At 47.9% G+C, this 17,243-nt stretch overlaps 1 protein-coding gene across 7 annotated transcripts in view; it reads right to left on the bottom strand.

Moving 5' to 3' along the window:
- Positions 1 to 17,243, bottom strand: part of LOC149325761 (uncharacterized) — a 180,305-nt gene that overhangs the window by 78,409 nt on the left and 84,653 nt on the right. For 4 of the 7 annotated variants that reach the window (XM_089562498.1, XM_089562499.1, XM_089562501.1 and 1 more), the window contains one exon: positions 6,880 to 6,964. The exons of the other annotated variants lie outside the window; for them this stretch is intronic. In XM_089562498.1, coding sequence (XP_089418624.1) covers positions 6,880 to 6,964 — 85 coding nt within the window. The remainder of the gene's footprint in view (positions 1 to 6,879; positions 6,965 to 17,243) is intronic. 7 annotated transcript variants of the gene reach the window in all.

The following is a 17,243-nucleotide window of genomic DNA, read 5'->3' as shown; positions in this document are numbered from 1 at the left end:
TAATGTAAGGTTGTTAGTGTTGGTTATTTCTCTAAAAATGACGCAAACATCAGCGAATAGGTGAATATGAGAATCCATAAGAGAGCGGGGATCATTAATGTTAGATCAGGAACAGTAGCTAGGGTCCAAGAACTGAACCTTGTGGAACTCCGGAAGACACCTCTGTAAAACAGGTGTTATAACCGTAAGCAATAACTAATTGTGAGCGATTAAGTAGACATTCAATCCATTTCAATAAGTTACAGTCAATATTAAGATGTTTTAGTTTGTGAGCCAAAAGGTTGTGACATACATCGTCGAAAGCCTTTGAAAAATTCAGAAATATACAGCCAGTTACTGATGATAGGTCTAGAATACAGTGCAGTGCATGTGTAAACTATATTAACTGTGTTTCGCAAGAGTAAAGTTTTCGAAAACAATGTTGCGCTGACATAAAAAGTTGTTCAATGAAAGGAAGTTAACAAGGTTGGTGAATATTATATGTTTGAACATTTTGGGTCAAGTATTGGTAAGGGATATGGGACGATAATTAATAGGGGATGCTTTGCTGCCGGATTTGTAGACTGTAACCACCTTTCCGATCTTCCACTCAGTAGCAGCGTTGACTGGTCAATGCTGGAAAAGTTTGGTTAGTATAATGGGCGAATAAGCTGCAGTGCTTTTTAAGTAACGCAGTCATAACCCGGAGCGGAATGAACACTGAGTCCATCAATAAGCTTATTCACACCAGTAGGAGCAACAGTTATAGGTGGCATGAAAACATAGTTGAAGTGGTGAGTTGTAGGCATATGTATACATCAGATATGGGTGTAAAGTTGTCAATGATTACGCGGTTAAGAATCGTGACGCGAACGTCGGAAGGGATGAGGTCGCCTAACGGGTCAGATAACGCAAAACTATCGTCGGTGGAAGGATTAATGACCCGCCAGAATTTTTGACATTGGTGGTTACATGTGAGTGGAAGTGCTTTTAGCGCTTTTGAGCGCCTGAACATACATGTTGGAAGCCGCTGAATACGAAGTCCGATCGCTCACTAGTTGGCGAGAACTTTGCGATGCGGTAGAGGCTTTCTTTTTGTTAGATAAACGTTTAATGTGATTATTACACTAGGGAGCTATTGAGTGGGTGGTAGCAGTGCGTTCAGGAGTGTATTGTTCTGTGAGTTGGGTGATTATAGCTGTGAACATGCTCCAGTTGGTTTGAATGCTGCGGACACCAAAGCTATGGGAAAGCATCGATAAAAAAAAATAGTTCATTATTTATCGCCTGAAAATTTGCTCCATTGTAGTCTCGTATTATTATTTTTTTTTCTTTTTGTTAGTGTTCGGAGTGGCTAGATTAATGTCATAGTGCATTAGCAAGTGGTCGCTGATGCCTGGCAGGTATGTAATAGGTGAGACTATGTCAGATCGATTTGTCAGGATTAAATCTAGCGTATTAGCCGCGTTGGCTGTTATAGTCCCTTGTGAGCACAAATGCACTAACGAGAATACTGAGCGCACATCTAAAAATTCGCGACTTCGAGACGAGAACGGGGACATTAAAGGGGAGTTGGTATCCCATGTTATCTTCGAAAAAATTAGATCGGCAAATAAAACAATACTGAAATAGATCATGGTGCTTTGTTTTTAAGTGTTTCCATAAAAAAGTATGGCAACAGATAAGGAAAGGCTTAGGTGATCGTGATCGAGGAGGTTAGACTGAATTATAGTGCAACAGCTTGAAACAGGTCTTCACATCATTCATATATACTTTTGCATCTGAGCCTTGTATTTATTGCTGTATTTTGTGTTACAACTTGTATTTAACATTTTTCAATTTTGCTAAACCTGTTCTTTTTTGCATATATTATGTATTCGCCCCTCCTGCTTGGGCCTACTGTAGGCCTGCAGTATGTTCTAAATAAAATAAAAATAAAAAGAACATTGCAGGAGCCCGGACAAAGCAAAATTACACAAATTACGTTTGAATAGAGATTATGGCAGGAAAGTGGATGAAATATAGCTAAAAGAAGAATTGTGAACCGAAGCAAAGTATGTAATGAGCCAGAAATATGCATATCAAAGAAGACACTGCACTGAGAAAATGGACAGCATGAAATAAATGAGCAGCACGTACAGGCCTTTATCAAAGAATTTATTTTTTGTTTATTTACCACGTCCTGGTAGTGTTAGCTCCATAAAGCATTATCAAAATTATCACAATTTTCAGTTTTATTTGCTTAGGAGAACGTTAGAGCATTAAGAACTTGGCTCATAAATGCACCTCAAATATTGCCATAAATCATCGTACTCTTCGTCCTGGGCCACAAGAGCTGGGGCTTCATGAGATAATTATTACGGTGCATTAACGAAAATTTCAACATGCCGTCAGCATGCAAAGATTTTATACTGGCGCTGAAAAAACCGCATTTTTTTAATTTTCGCTGGCAGGAGGGAGTAACTTTCTTGACTGCGCTGCTTTCTTCCTAAGCAAATGAAAGACGTGTATGCCGAGCAAAAACAATTCGAAAATATGTAGCGTAAGATATAACACTAATGCACTGTGAAGCTTGATGCCTTATTGGTCCAGTAGAGTGGAGAGCTGGGCGAGTTAATTGGTTCACGATTGTAGAAAGAAAACCAGCGCAAAAGACGGGGACACAGAACTCGGAACACAGAATACAGGAACACAGAACACAGCGTCGTCCTGTGTTCCTGTTGTGCGTCTCCGTCCTTTGCCCTTGTTTTTTTTTTCCTTAATTGGCCATGCACTTGTGGCAATTTAAGTGCACTTCCTGTGAATTTTGCACAAAAGTAGTGTATTTTTGCATTCACCTTTTTTACACGCTGAGTTGTTTTATCTTTTGGTCACTTCAGAAGGGAGGAGTTAGTATAGAAGTAATTTACTTGGAGAATACAAAGAAATATATCTTGCGATGAATTTTCTCATATTTTAATTCTGCCTGATGGGAATGCATTACGCGCCATACGGTGTTACTCACAACCAAACGCCCAAGGCTCTAAGTTGGGCAAAGCATGTATCATATATGTGGAAGTGCGAATATGGCTGTGGTGCGCTGGGCGTCTTGCATGCACAGCAGGAAGTGATTTGTGTCTAGACCATCCAGGAGGGCATGTACAAGGACGGGAAGATAGTACAAACGCTAAAAAAAAAAAAAAGCTAGCTGGGGCTAGAAACGCATTTTTCGTTCTAGCAAGTACCAACGTTGGGGCAAAGCAACCAGTTTTGGGCGCCTTGTAAGAAGAAAGGATGGTTCTGGGAAGCGGAGGCAGGGCTGCGTACGGCGCACGCGAGGTCGCGGGGTCACGGAGTAGCGCTGCAGCAGCACATCGGGAAAAGGTTAAATTCTTCCACTCGCCACTCGCAGCGCACCGCAGAGCCGGCAGCCTTCTCTCTTGTCCGCCTACCCGGCAGGTTCCGGCCGGGGAGACGGACAATAGTCGCGGGCGAGAGCGAAGGAGGGGGGGGGGGGGGGGGGGGGGGCACCACATGAAAAGCATTAGAAGAATGTCACTGGCGCCTCCACTACGGCTCAGCTTGTACTATTCTGGCGCAGTGCTGCGTTTCGCCGTAATCGCTTGTCAGCAAAGTGAACACAGCACCGTGCCTTCCCGTGAATAGTACAAGCAGGGACGTCGCGGCCACATCGGCATTCGCAGTATAGCGCCGCCCTGTCGCTTATTTGCTCGCTTATCCTCTAACAAGTCAAAAAGTCTTCCTGTTGTGGCACGCCATCCATGGCTTACGACACCACGTCTGTCATTCCCCTTCATACTTCAAGCGTTTCTCTTGCTATGGAAGTATTAGCCGTTGCGGCCACCAATTCAAGCAGCGAGAAAAATTTCAGCGCCGCAGGATTCGTAATGAAAGAGCGCCGCTCTTGTTTCGATCAAGCCATCATCAATGAACAACTTGCATATTTAGAGTGATAAATCTATACCTTTATGCGTTGTGTCTTGTGTATAATCCCAAACTGTGATCTGGAATGCGAGGTCAAAATTTGAATGTCATTGAAATAAACTCATTTTCCTGAAATTCTCTTTTTGTGTCGTCGCCGCTTTGCAGGTCGGGCCGAGCACGAGCGTGCTCAGGGTCCTTCAGTGTCGGGCCGGGCTTCCTGTCGATAGGTTAAGTCCCGGGCCGGGCGCGGGTTCGAAATTGCGGCCCGTGCACAGCTCTATTCAGAAACCTAATCACATTTCCTTTTGTGAAAAAAGAGCTATGTGCAGAGTTTAAATGGTGCAAGTATGAAGCTACAATGAAGTCAATTACCAAACACATCGAAACATCAGTTGTGATGCCTGAAAAAAGATGTACTGCAACATATAAATACTCAAGTCTCGATAAGCAGGAATACTGAAGGGGAATAAAAACAGTTTTCTTTTGTTCGGGCTCACGCACCTGCTACAAACATATTCTTTATACATAGCAATAAAACTTGAAATAACTGTTTAAGGAGCCTTTTGGTCAAAGTATAGCTAAGTATGACTGAAAGGAGTCCGCAAGAAATGCACGGAAGCAGGCATGCAGTGTGACAGCGCAGCGCGACAGGTGCGCTTTTTAATCTCGCGCGCGCACTGAAGAACATGGGTTTATGGTTTATTGGGGTTTTAACGTCGCAAAACGAGTCAGGCTATGAGGGACGCCGTAGTGAAAGGGGTTCGGAAATTTCGACCACCTGGGGTTCTTTAACGTGCACTGACATCGCACAGTACACGGGCCTCTAGAATTTAGCCTCCATCGAAATTCGACCACCCCGACCGGGATCGAACCCGCGTCTTTCGGATCAGCGGCCGAGCGCCATAGCCACTGAGCCACCGCGGCGGGTCGAAAGACATGACGGGGACACGCCGAGGAGGCAACGCTGCAGTGCACGCTGCCTCCTCGCCTCTCGGCTCCTCGCGAGCAGCCCCGTCCGCTGACGAGCGGTGGCGGGGGAAAATCTAGGGAAAACATGCCTGTCCCCAACCGGACATGACGTCATTAAATATCACGTGACCTATGACGTCACGCGTATGTCGTCATATTTTTTTGACCAATCAGCGTTTCCAGCCTGCCGTCCCGCAAACGCTTGTGCGTCGAGCCCCCCTCCGTGGCGACACGACGCCAGCCTGCCACTTCCCGGGAAAGTCGCTGACCGGGTCCACTCCGCGCAGCTCTTCCCTGGAATCTTCGTGGCAGGCTTAATCCCCACGGTAGGAGTCGTCGGCGGCCATCCTATGAGCTATGTGGCCTTGTCCCTCCGTGGCGACACGCCGCCAGGATGGCGCGGTCTGCCGCCTCCCGGGAGTCACTGACCGGGTTTGTGCGGCCACTGGTGTACGCGCACGAATCGTCACACTGGTCAGTTCAACTCTTGCACTGTGGCGTCATCCCGCGCGTAAACTGTACTATCCACTTTCAATTTATCGTTTATCAGGGAGGCCTTCTTTCCTTTTAGTTTTTCGTGCAGGGCACTAGCCCAAAGAAGCTCTCTTTTGGAGAGCGTCTCCACGCGTAGAATCGTTCTGAACCGATATGTCCGTTCCTTTAAGTTTGAATGCGTTTTTCATAATTTCCTGTTTCTCGTTTTAGTTCTGGAAGAATATTATGACCGGCATTGGTTTTCCTGGTTTCCCAATCCTATGAATTCTTCCAATAAACTGGCAGGTGATACTAAGCTTTTCAGTAAACTTATCGACAACTTTCTGTTTTGGTGCCGACACAGTTTCATCCGGGTCTTCAGATAACCCGAAGACGATCAAGTTTGAGCGCCTACTCGAGTCCTCCAAATGAGTGACTTTCGCTTGTGGTGGGTAATACGACACCATCGCGCACTGCAGACGTCGTCTTGCTGACGTAACCGCTGCAGAAATGCTTGTTGCATGCGTGCTTAGGACATTCGCAACACTAGAACTCTTTCCAGTAACTTTACGTAGAAAACGTCTGCAGAGCTCGGCGACGCGCAGGCTGCGAAAATGGGCGAGTCCTGCCAGTTACTCATGCCATCACCTCCATAACAAACACTCTGGAAACCATGTTTAGGATGCAGTGGGCACGCGTGGTTCATTTGGTATCGATACAGCTATTAATAGCAGTATCGATAGAACTATGAAAAATACTGTGGACAGTATCGATACTACAATCAAAAGTACTAACTATCGATAGTACAATCGAAAGCGCGCTATCGATAGTACTATCGATAGTTTTGCATCACTACTCTGTGCACCTGTGAAACGGCTATTGTGAAATGGCTGTTCTACCATCGGCCACCGCACATCAAGAGTGGCTGTTTCTTCTGAACTGTATCCTCTTATGGCATGGACCACCGCGAGTGGTCCGAGGCCGCCTGTTCACGGCCGATATCGTTGAAGAGCTGCTATGTTTGTGCCCAGTTATCTACAGACATTCAACGCCATATCACCCACAGTAAAACGGTCTGAAGGAACACATAAACAGAACTCACACCAACATGATTGCCATTTATGTGGACTTTGACCATAAGAACTGGGACGCCATTGTGCCCTTCATTACGTATGCCTTGAATTCCGCCGCTAATCAAATAACCGGATACAGACAATTGTACCGCTTGTAGGGTCGTCCGCCTCGCCACACCTTGGGCACCATCCTACCATTTCCCATCAGTGAGAACCTGTGTATCGCCGAGATGCTGTCTTTAGCTGAACAAGCTCGCCGGATTGCCCGCCTGCGCACCATTGCTTCTCAAGAACGCTCCAATAACCGCTACGCTAGGCCTCGCCGGCATGTTGTCTATTGTCTTACTTTGGCGCCCACTCAGCCGCTGGAGCTTGAACAAAAGCTACTGGCCCACTACGATGGCCCTTATGTACTTGTGGCCAGAATTAGTGACATCCCATATCAGATTGCGCGCTTCACCGCAACTGGTCGCCGTTCTCATATGTCGCTCGTCTGAAGCCATGCCAGCCTTGGGACACCGCATAACTCGCCCGGCAGGCTTCGTCTGCGCAGGAGAAAAACATTAGAAGAGAGGGAGAAGAAGAAGAATGATTGAGTGATTGAGAAAGTGGCCTTCACTAATCTCGATTGACCGTCGAGAATCCTTGCGCTGGTGCTGGTGCTTGACTGTGAGTTGAACTGTGGTGTCTTGGTAGTGCCGGCGTGCTCATCACTGGTGAGGCCTTTCTACGTGGGGGGATTTGGCTAGGTCTGAGGTTAGGTCCGCAGGCGTGGTTAATGCGCATTTGACGGCGCGTTTGGCTCAGGTGTGTCGCTGACCTCTCCGGGCAAAGGGTCCGCAGCCTGGTTTGCCAGCTTGCCCACCCAAAGCTTGCTGCTGGGCTCTTTTAAAGGGACACCGAGGAGAAATTGAAGTTGGCTTGTATCGACAGAATACCAACTCCTGATTACAAAAACGCCACTCGTACTGACAACAAAGCTCTTGAAACGTAGAAAAGAGCAAGAACCAAAATACAGGTATCGCCGCTACAGGCCAAACTCGCAAGTGCAAGCATGATGACGTCATAGGACAAAACAGTGTTGCTAGAACCAATGGTTCTAGCAAAACTGCGACACGAGAGTCACGAATCACTGAGGCGCAGCCAATGCATGCGCAAATCTCCTTGACGTCGCCAGATGGCACCACGTACCCGGCAGCTACGCGCTCGCCTCCAGCATCGGGACCAATCAGCGCCTGCTCACCGGCGGTAGGCGGGCTCCCGGTAATTCGCTAACGGTAACAATATACACGGTATGCTAAAGGTGTCTATTTGAGAGAACTTCGTTGACGACTTCGAGAACGGGATCCATCGTAACGCTGGCAAAACGCCGGTGTAAACGTAAACGAAGCGACCGTAGCGACGGCTGCAATAGCCGATGGATGCCTTCAACGTGCGGCCGGCGGTAGCTTTCTTTTCGGCTGCTGCTGGGCCGCTCTGCTGGCCATCAGAAATCACGGAGTCTGCGTTACGTCATGTGCCCGTCATGTTTCACGTTACTTAGTCCTCTGTCGTCATAAGAGAATCCCATGTTTGAATCAGAGCGGCGGAAAAAACTTTTCCAACTTCGAATCCAAATTTCTTAAAAATAAATGCATCTTTCGCTGCCGGCCAAGTGGCAACAAAGCCATGAAATGCCGAAGTATCGGATTTTGCTGTAAAAAAAATATTAATAGAGCTCTCCTCACTGTCCCTTTAAGAAGAATGGAATTGACGTCATCCCTGTGGCTCTCGTACCGATCGGTGGAGGGCATGATCAAGGTGAAAAGCTCTAAAATTCTTCAGCAGGAGCTATGGTCTCTAACCAATCACTATTTACCGATCTCTGAGGTGCGACCGTTCGGCCGTAGAGGATTTATTTGTCTGCAAGTCATCTGACATTGCTTGCGCCACAGACCTGCTCCGGTGCATAATTTTTTCTCATTGCCGGTGAAAGCCTACCTCCCGGAACACTCGCATGCTCCAAAGGTATTGTTCGTGGTGTCGACCCAGCATCTTCCCCGCAGGAAATACTTGAAGAGTTTCAGGATGCCGGTGTGGGGGTTCTTTCTGTCTACCGGTGCAGTAGAGAAGTAAACGGTTTCTGCCTACCAACAAATTCAGTTATAAGAACTTTTGCTGGCTCCTTGTGTCGTCTAGTTTACCGTGTGGACACCCTGCAGCCCCGTCCTCTCCAATGCACCACCTTCTGGAGGTTCGGCCGCAGTAGTAAAACGTGCAAATCGGCGACCCGCTGCCGTGTTTGTGGTCAATGTCATTCAGCTGACAACTGCGCCTCTGTTACGGCCCTGTGTTGCCTCTGCAACTCCAACCACTCAGCTTATGATGTCAACTGTTCGAAACGCGCCGACGAACAATGCCTGTTAGATATAATCCAGGTGAAGCGATGCTCGAGAGAAGATGCATATGCACTTTAGGACCGGAAGAATAACTCATACGCTAGCCGTGCGCGATCTTCTGTTGGAAATCTTGAGTCAAGTGTGACTGCTTCGATAGTGTCCACAGCAGAACAGGCTCTTTCTGTGGTCGTGGAGCGAATGCTGTGCACTTTTACCGAGGCTTTATTTGAACTTGCTGCAGGACAATGTGCGCTTTCTCAACCATCTGTTCAGGCGGCGACGTCTGCATCTCTTCCAAATTGTGCTGCTTGTACTCGTTCCTTACGCATCCCAAGTCCCCCTCCCACCAGCTCTCCTCGCATTGTCTCTAGCGTAGATATTTGCACCCAGGATGTTGAAATGCTCTGCCTTTCCCAGAAGAGTCGAGCTTCTTCCTCACCCTCGAAGTCAGTTGCTGCTCAATCCAAAACAGAGAAAGGACCCTCAAAAGTAATCCCCTAGTCTGATGTGTTGAAAGAGGCTGTTGCTGCCTCTTTCATCAGTCAATAATCATGGCAGGTCTAAATGTTCTTCAGTGGAATTGCCCCTCTTTTCTTTGTTCCCTTCCTGACCTTGAACTACTACTACTACTTCAGGGACACTACGGTTAAAAGTACGGCAAGCGATTTCAGTTTCGATATAAAGACTAGTTTTGACTGCACATCGTCCAATATTATCTACATGCTCCAGTGCTCCTTCTGCCAGAAACAATATATCGGAGAAACCGGGCAAACAATGAGTGCCAGATTAAACGGGCACCGGGCTGACACAACACGGAATGAACAGAAGGCAGTGTCGACCAATTTTAATCAACGCCATCACAAATTCGACGAACTCAAATTGTTCATTCTTCAGTCAGGCTTCAAATCGACTAGGGACAGAAAATACAGAGAAGCATTCCTAATCCACAAATTTAAAACACTGCAACCAACAGGGATTAACATGTCCAGAGGAAATCTGGAATCTCTCAGGTACATTTCAGGGTTAGCATCATTTTAAATTAACAAATGTCTTGCACGTGGTCAGACCATTTCCTAGAACCTCGCATAAGTATATTATCTTTTCAGGAGGACACGAGGGTGCGATGGGGGGCGCGGGCGTGGAGGTAGACAGGGACAAGCCCTTGTCCCTGTCTGCTTCTATGTCCGTGTCTTTTGTTGCGCCCCTGTGTCCTCCTGAAAAGTTATGAACCAACACGCCCAAATACAAGTACTTCTGAGTATACTATCGCTCTTTGCACCCTTCCCACGTCATATCTTCCACCACATTTCCGGCCTTCTCACCCTCTCCCTTTGTTCACCTTTTTTTTTCTCCTAATCCCCTACCATCAGTTCTCGGAAACCATGACATTCCTGTTACCCCCTCTGCCCCCACCTTTTGGCTTTCTCTGAACTCGAGCCATTGCCCCCTCCCCTCCTGCCTTGTCCTTCCTTGGAAATGCCCCCCCTTTCGTTCTCCTTCCAGTGCCAGCCTATTTTGTTTGCCTTGTTCTCATTTCCCTGTACCACGCTGACTAATCCTCTTATCTGAGTTTTTCAGGTCCATCCAGCGCCAACCCCCTGTCGCAGCCCCTTCAAAGCCATTGTTCATTACACACCCTCGGGATATAAGTTTTTCCACTATTGCAGCTTACCGAATCAAGATTCACCTCCCTCCCCTTCCTGACACGCATCCCCTCTCACACCACTTTCCTTCCCCACCCCCGGGGCCTTCCTCCTCGGAGCGAAGGCCCTATTTAATCCCTGCCAATGATGAATGCTTTGCCCAGACGAAGACAAGTCCCCTTGTCGAAACGTTGGCTCAAGCAACCTGAGGTTTTCCCCTTCCTTGTTCATTTTGTGATCGCCAAGGACCATCTACCGCACCCTCTCTCTACCATATAATCCAGATATAGTGATTTTGCAAGAGACGTGGCTCTCTTTAGTTAAATTATTTTCAAGGAATAAGACGAAGATCTAGTGGGTGGATACGTGTCCGCATCTAGCTCTCTGCTTTCGCCTTGTCTTGCCAGTTTTCTCGCCTTTTGCGTGGGTGGGACAGTGCCCTCCGTGAGAACGAATGCCGAAGACGCCCCTGCAGAGAGATTCCGGGCAAGATGGGCAGATTCTCAAGTGAAAAAACCAAGCCGGAACCCTAAGGCGCAAGCTAGGCTTAGCTCGGCGCCGCCCAGCGAAGCCGCGCTATGCGCCTCCATGGATTCTGCGTCGTCGACGACAGCTACGCGGGCGCCCGCTGTGTTGCCACCTGACGCAGCCTCCACGTCTATGCTATCTTGAGTGCCTATGGGTCTCCAGCCTGCTTCGTCTCCCGATGCAACGACACTGGCCGGTGCCATGGACTGCTCCACCGCCTCCGTGCCAGTGGCACTCCCTCAAGAAACAGTGGCCGTCGTACCTGTTCAGTACTCCCATCAAAGGCCGACACCAGCGTCTGAGTACCTGCTGCCTCCACTCATGCCTTCTGTGAGTCAAGCCTCGCTTCCACCTGCTGCTCACTGTTTCCGCGTCACAATCAAGCCCACATTGCGCTTTCATATGACTGCAATCCCTGCCCGGTGTGTTCAAGCAACATATGACCACGCTCTTGGCTCTTCGAACTACTGCGGATTCATCGTTCATCGCCCATCGAACACCGTCACGGTAAACTTGTCATCCTTGGTGGGTGCCCAGAAGATGTGCGCAGTTACGCAGATCCCCCTGGACGATAGCAAGCATGTCCCGGTGCAAATATATTTTGCACCTAGCCCTGACTCCCTCCGCTGCATGGTTTACCCTGTCGACAGCACACGTCTGCCGGAGGAGGTGCGCGCAAACATTGGCTGTAAAACTCACGCAGTACTGCAAGCATGTGGGCGCCGGGGCTCACACCTGCTCGTTCTGCAAAGGCCTTTGACTGTCAGAGTACTTTACCTACTACGGTGCGATCATTAAACCACAACACCACGTCATATTTTTTGCAATCCTTGCCAGAAAGAAGGCCATATGCAAAATACCTGCCCTAATCCTGCTGCTGTGGTCGACATGAATGAACCAACAGTTCTTTGTGCCTTAATTATGCAAATCGCTGGACCATGACATTCACTACCCTGCTTGTCCAAAGAAGAAGCGAGCAAAAAAGTTGCATAAACCATTTGTAAAGAGGGATATTCCTACAAGTAATCGCTTTGCTGCTCTCACATGAGGCGACAACGACTTCCCTGAACTTCCTTTAACTGCCCCCGCTGCTCACCACCCGTCTTCTCAGTACCCGTCCTCTCGCCAGCGTTCATACACACAAGCGGCTCACCTTCGTGGATCAAATGGTACACCAACATGACCAGATGCATCTCTCACAAGTGGATTCCACATACGAAGACACAGCTTTAGAAAATGCCATCGCAGAGGCTCGCCGCCCACTAGCCGGACTCACACAGTGCCGCGAACAGCGTCGTTCTTATTCCTCTCGAAGAATACTAAACACTCGGGAGCAATCTTCACAGGAGTCACCTCCAGTCAGCACTGGGCCAAAATCAGGTACCGACCACCCGTTAACCGTCACTACGCCGACAGCGGACAAAATATTGGCGCTCATGAAGCAGTTGACCTCCCTCATCATAGAAGCTATTCGGCCTCGCAATGCATAGCGCCTCGTCTATGGTGGTGCCGTGGAACTGTCGAGGCTTTGCTGATAAGGACTCTGAGGTGAACATCCGCCTTCACGACGGAAAGCTGAAGGCATGAGCCTTCCTACTGCAAGAGCATAATTCACTTCCACGCCTTTCAGCATTCTGCGCATACTATTCACCCTCTATCCTTGATCGCCGTTGAATCGCCTCCTCCCTCAGCCAAGGTAAATCTGCAATTTATATTCACACCTCAAATCCCCGTATTCCGCTAGACCTTTCACGGTGGTGCAGCACACCTCGAGAGGTCGTCGCCCTTCTTGTTAAACCAGCACGCACCCCCTTAATTCTGGTTTCTTTTAAGGCGAAAGCCTTTAATGTCTCATCGTTGTAAGCAGCAGTTGTCGACAGAGAATGTCACGCTTTTCAGTTGGTCGAAACGGTCGTGACGTCACAGAGTGCGCCAATTTCAAACGGGGCCAGTTGTACTTTGGCTAGTAACCATGCAACAAATTGAAGGGACCATATAGTGATGCTCCAATTAAGTGGGACTGAGCTTAGTTAATTGCTTAATTACCTAATTAGCCTAATTAACTTCTCTAGTCAGGCCATATAAATAAATAAAACCTAGCAAGAAATTGGTCGAGCTCGGGAATCGAACCCCGGTCTTCGGAGTGCGAGACGAGCATGCTATCCACTCCTCCATGTCAGCTTTTTTTTTTTCTTTATTGCCACTCCTCCATGTCAGCTCGATGGTTTGGAACGAACAAAGGCACGTCTAGTGAATACGGTGTCTTCGCTCACTGCCATCCTCCTCCCTTCCCTTCCGGCGATGTTTAGGTGTCCACCGAGATATGAGAGAGAAATACATTTCCTTTCCTCAAAAACCAATTTACCGACGAGGCATAGAACCGAATGGGCGATGGCGTTCTATGGACTCCCTGGCAGCGTTACAAGACGCTCTCGCGTTCCACGCTTAGAGGCGAAGCTTAACATCTTAACCACACATCAGTGACCACACTTTAGGTCAAAAAAGTGCACCCCCCCCCCCCTGAATTTTGACGGGTGTCCACCGAGATATGTGAGACAGTTACTGCGTAATTTTCTTTCCTCAAATACAATTTTCATTTTCTTCATTACGGGCCATCTTCGTCTTTCTTTTTTCACTCCCACTTCCTCCGTTCCTCTACGGTGCGGTTCAGGTGTCCACCGAGATGACAGAGATTTACTGCGCCATTTCCTTTCCTCAAAAACCGTTGCGTTGAAACGGCAAGGCATCGCGCCGAACGGGTGGTGGCGTTCCGTGAACTCCCTGGCAGCGCTACAACACGCTGTCGCGTTCCACTCCTAAAGGCGAAGCTTAAGCTTAATTAGCAGTTAATTAGTATTCAGGCATTAATCAGTAATTAACCATTAATTAGTCATTTGTCATCACTTAGTAATTAGTACTCAATTACATGTGACGCCACCAGTGCCACAGAAGCACTGAAAGTGGTGCGGGAAACGCTTTCGCCTCTACGCACTTTAGACAGTCAAAGTGCCCCCTGAATTTTTTTATGGCCGTCCTGGCTCCACATCTCCCAATCTTGGGTTCGTTTTCTCTGTTCTGCCAACCCGGGCATCCCTATTCTAGATGGTAGAGACTTCAACGGCGCAAACACTTCGTGGGGTTACCCATCAGGTTAGTCATAGGGTGGACACGTCTAAGGCAGCTTTTCAGATAATTCCTTTCAATCAATCAATCAATCAATCAATCAATCAATCAATCAATCAATCAACCAGGTTTATTTTCACATCAAGGATGTGAGGAGCGGGGACAAAAAGCCTACAGAGGCTTGACGGAGGTCCCCGCCCCCTACAGCAGCTACATTGTGCACAAAAACCCACAATCACACAACGCTACAGTACATGTTATGCCTGTGACATTTAAATGAAGAGCACATCGCATCGAAAATAGACTTGTTCAGGGCATCAAAAAACACATAACCATCAAACATTCACGTCAATAGGGAAGGCATAACAGCAGGCTGAGTTAGCACAGTAAAGAAAGAAACGATATATTGTTACTCTTCCCTAATTACAGTTTTTCGCAAATTGTTTAAAATGGACGGCATATGATAGGCAAGCATTTTTCTGCCGTAGTTACTTCGCGTTCGCGGTAAATACCAATAGTCTCCAATGCGCGTACTGTAGGGGTCTTCTCTTCATATCAGTCTAGACAAATCAGCGAGAAATGCAGTCCCTTGATTAATATTTGATGTGTAATTTTTACGCAGCAGGACAGAGTACAATTGCGCAATATGTACAATGTGTAATGCCTCAAAGACAGGTTTGCTGCGCGCTTTTAAACGACCCGAATTTACCCCGTCCATGAGGTGGCTCGTATTCACCTGACTTGACTTGTGGTTAGGCCCCGATAACCCTCGTTGGGATGTTGAATCAGATACTTGGGTAGTGATCACTGCCCTATTTCTATCTCCCTCACTCCTTCGCGTCTGCGGAAAATACGCCGCAGCGATCGCATAACATGATGGGACTCTGTACGCGCTGACAATCATTTACAGTCAATCCGTCTTCAGCACTGCCTACTCTATGTGCTCTTCTCGCAACTCATACTATTACAACTACTGTAAATGAAGGCGATCAAAACCCGGACATACACCTCCTGAATCTATGGGCTCTTCGGCATCAGGCCGATCATTCTGCTCCTCGCCACCTCGAGGACCCCTCGGCTCTTCCGTCTCTTCACCGAGCTACCGCAAGTGCGCGGCGTTATGTAAAGCGACTAGGCAGGCAACGCTGGGCTCCGTGGTGTGCCCGCCTGTCCTCTCCGCAGAGAAATCAACACCTTTTTACAGTGTTTCACGCCGTGGAGCGCCCTTCTCAGGTTGCAGATTACACAGAAAGCATTCGCCTCGCGCTGAATGTGGATGAGGATGCATTTGCAGCTGCCCGTCAGTTTTTTCCACACCATGACTGCACCTCTACATCTCCTCCTGACTTGTCGGTTACAGAGACCTCAGATGAGATTACTTCTGACCTATTCATGGAAGAATTGCTGTCCTTCATCGAACGCCTTAAAACTCACTTCTTCCGAGCACGACGGCATACCTAACTCTCTATTCCGTAGCTTGGAAGGGTCTGCTTTGCAAACCCTACTTGATACTTTCAACCAAGTGGGGCATTCTGGCGTCATACCTGGAGAGTGGAAGCGTTCGATTGTGGTCCCAATACCCCAGTCAGGTAAGCCACCAATATCTGTCTCAGCCCTTCGTCCAATTTGTCTCACACCTACCACCTGCAAAGATTCTCGCCGCACCTTGTTGTGTCGCTGGAATCACACGATTGTTACCCAGATTCCCAGATCAGTTTCCGTCCACAAATTGGAACGGAAGATGGTCTTTCTATTTTGGCAGCTGACTTGCTTCACCAGTCCGCAGAATCACCTTGTTCGAACCTTGATCGCTACAGACATAACAAAGGCATATGATAACATCCTTCGCTGTGGCATTCTTGCCTCCCTTCAAACTCTTGGTCTCCCTCACCGGTTTCTCCTCTCCATTCACGCCTTTTAAAAAAATCGAACCTTCAGTGTACGTGTCCACGGAAAGCCCTTAGGTGACTTCCCTTGCAATAGAGGAGTGCCCCAGGGCTCCGTTCTCGCCCCCACATTATTCAATGTGGCTTTTATTAAGGCGAAAGCCTTTAATGTCTCATCGTTGTAAGCAGCAGTTGTCGACAGAGAATGTCACGCTTTTCAGTTGGTCGAAACGGTCGTGACGTCACAGAGTGCGCCAATTTCAAACGGGGCCAGTTGTACTTTGGCTAGTAACCATGCAACAAATTGAAGGGACCATATAGTGATGCTCCAATTAAGTGGGACTGAGCTTAGTTAATTGCTTAATTACCTAATTAGCCTAATTAACTTCTCTAGTCAGGCCATATAAATAAATAAAACCTAGCAAGAAATTGGTCGAGCTCGGGAATCGAACCCCGGTCTTCGGAGTGCGAGACGAGCATGCTATCCACTCCTCCATATCAGCTCGATGGTTTGGAACGAACAAAGGCACGTCTAGTGAATACGGTGTCTTCGCTCACTGCCATCCTCCTCCCTTCCCTTCCGGCGAGGTTTAGGTGTCCACCGAGATATGAGAGAGAAATACATTTCCTTTCCTCAAAAACCAATTTACCGACGAGGCATAGAACCGAATGGGCGATGGCGTTCTATGGACTCCCTGGCAGCGTTACAAGACGCTCTCGCGTTCCACGCTTAGAGGCGAAGCTTAACATCTTAACCACACATCAGTGACCACACTTTAGGTCAAAAAAGTGCACCCCCCCCCCCCCCTGAATTTTGACGGGTGTCCACCGAGATATGTGAGACAGTTACTGCGTAATTTTCTTTCCTCAAATACAATTTTCATTTTCTTCATTACGGGCCATCTTCGTCTTTCTTCTTTCACTCCCACTTCCTCCGTTCCTCTACGGTGCGGTTCAGGTGTCCACCGAGATGACAGAGATTTACTGCGCCATTTCCTTTCCTCAAAAACCGTTGCGTTGAAACGGCAAGGCATTGCGCCGAACGGGTGGTGGCGTTCCGTGAACTCCCTGGCAGCGCTACAACACGCTGTCGCGTTCCACTCCTAAAGGCGAAGCTTAAGCTTAATTAGCAGTTAATTAGTATTCAGGCATTAATCAGTAATTAACCATTAATTAGTCATTTGTCATCACTTAGTAATTAGTACTCAATTACATGTGACGCCACCAGTGCCACAGAAGCACTGAAAGTGGTGCGGGAAACGCTTT

This window comes from Amblyomma mixtum, chromosome 10 (assembly GCF_055824585.1).
Source record: "Amblyomma mixtum isolate Tamu chromosome 10, ASM5582458v1, whole genome shotgun sequence".
NCBI classification, from domain to species: domain Eukaryota; kingdom Metazoa; phylum Arthropoda; class Arachnida; order Ixodida; family Ixodidae; genus Amblyomma; species Amblyomma mixtum.
This window is presented reverse-complemented; position numbering and strand designations above follow the sequence as displayed.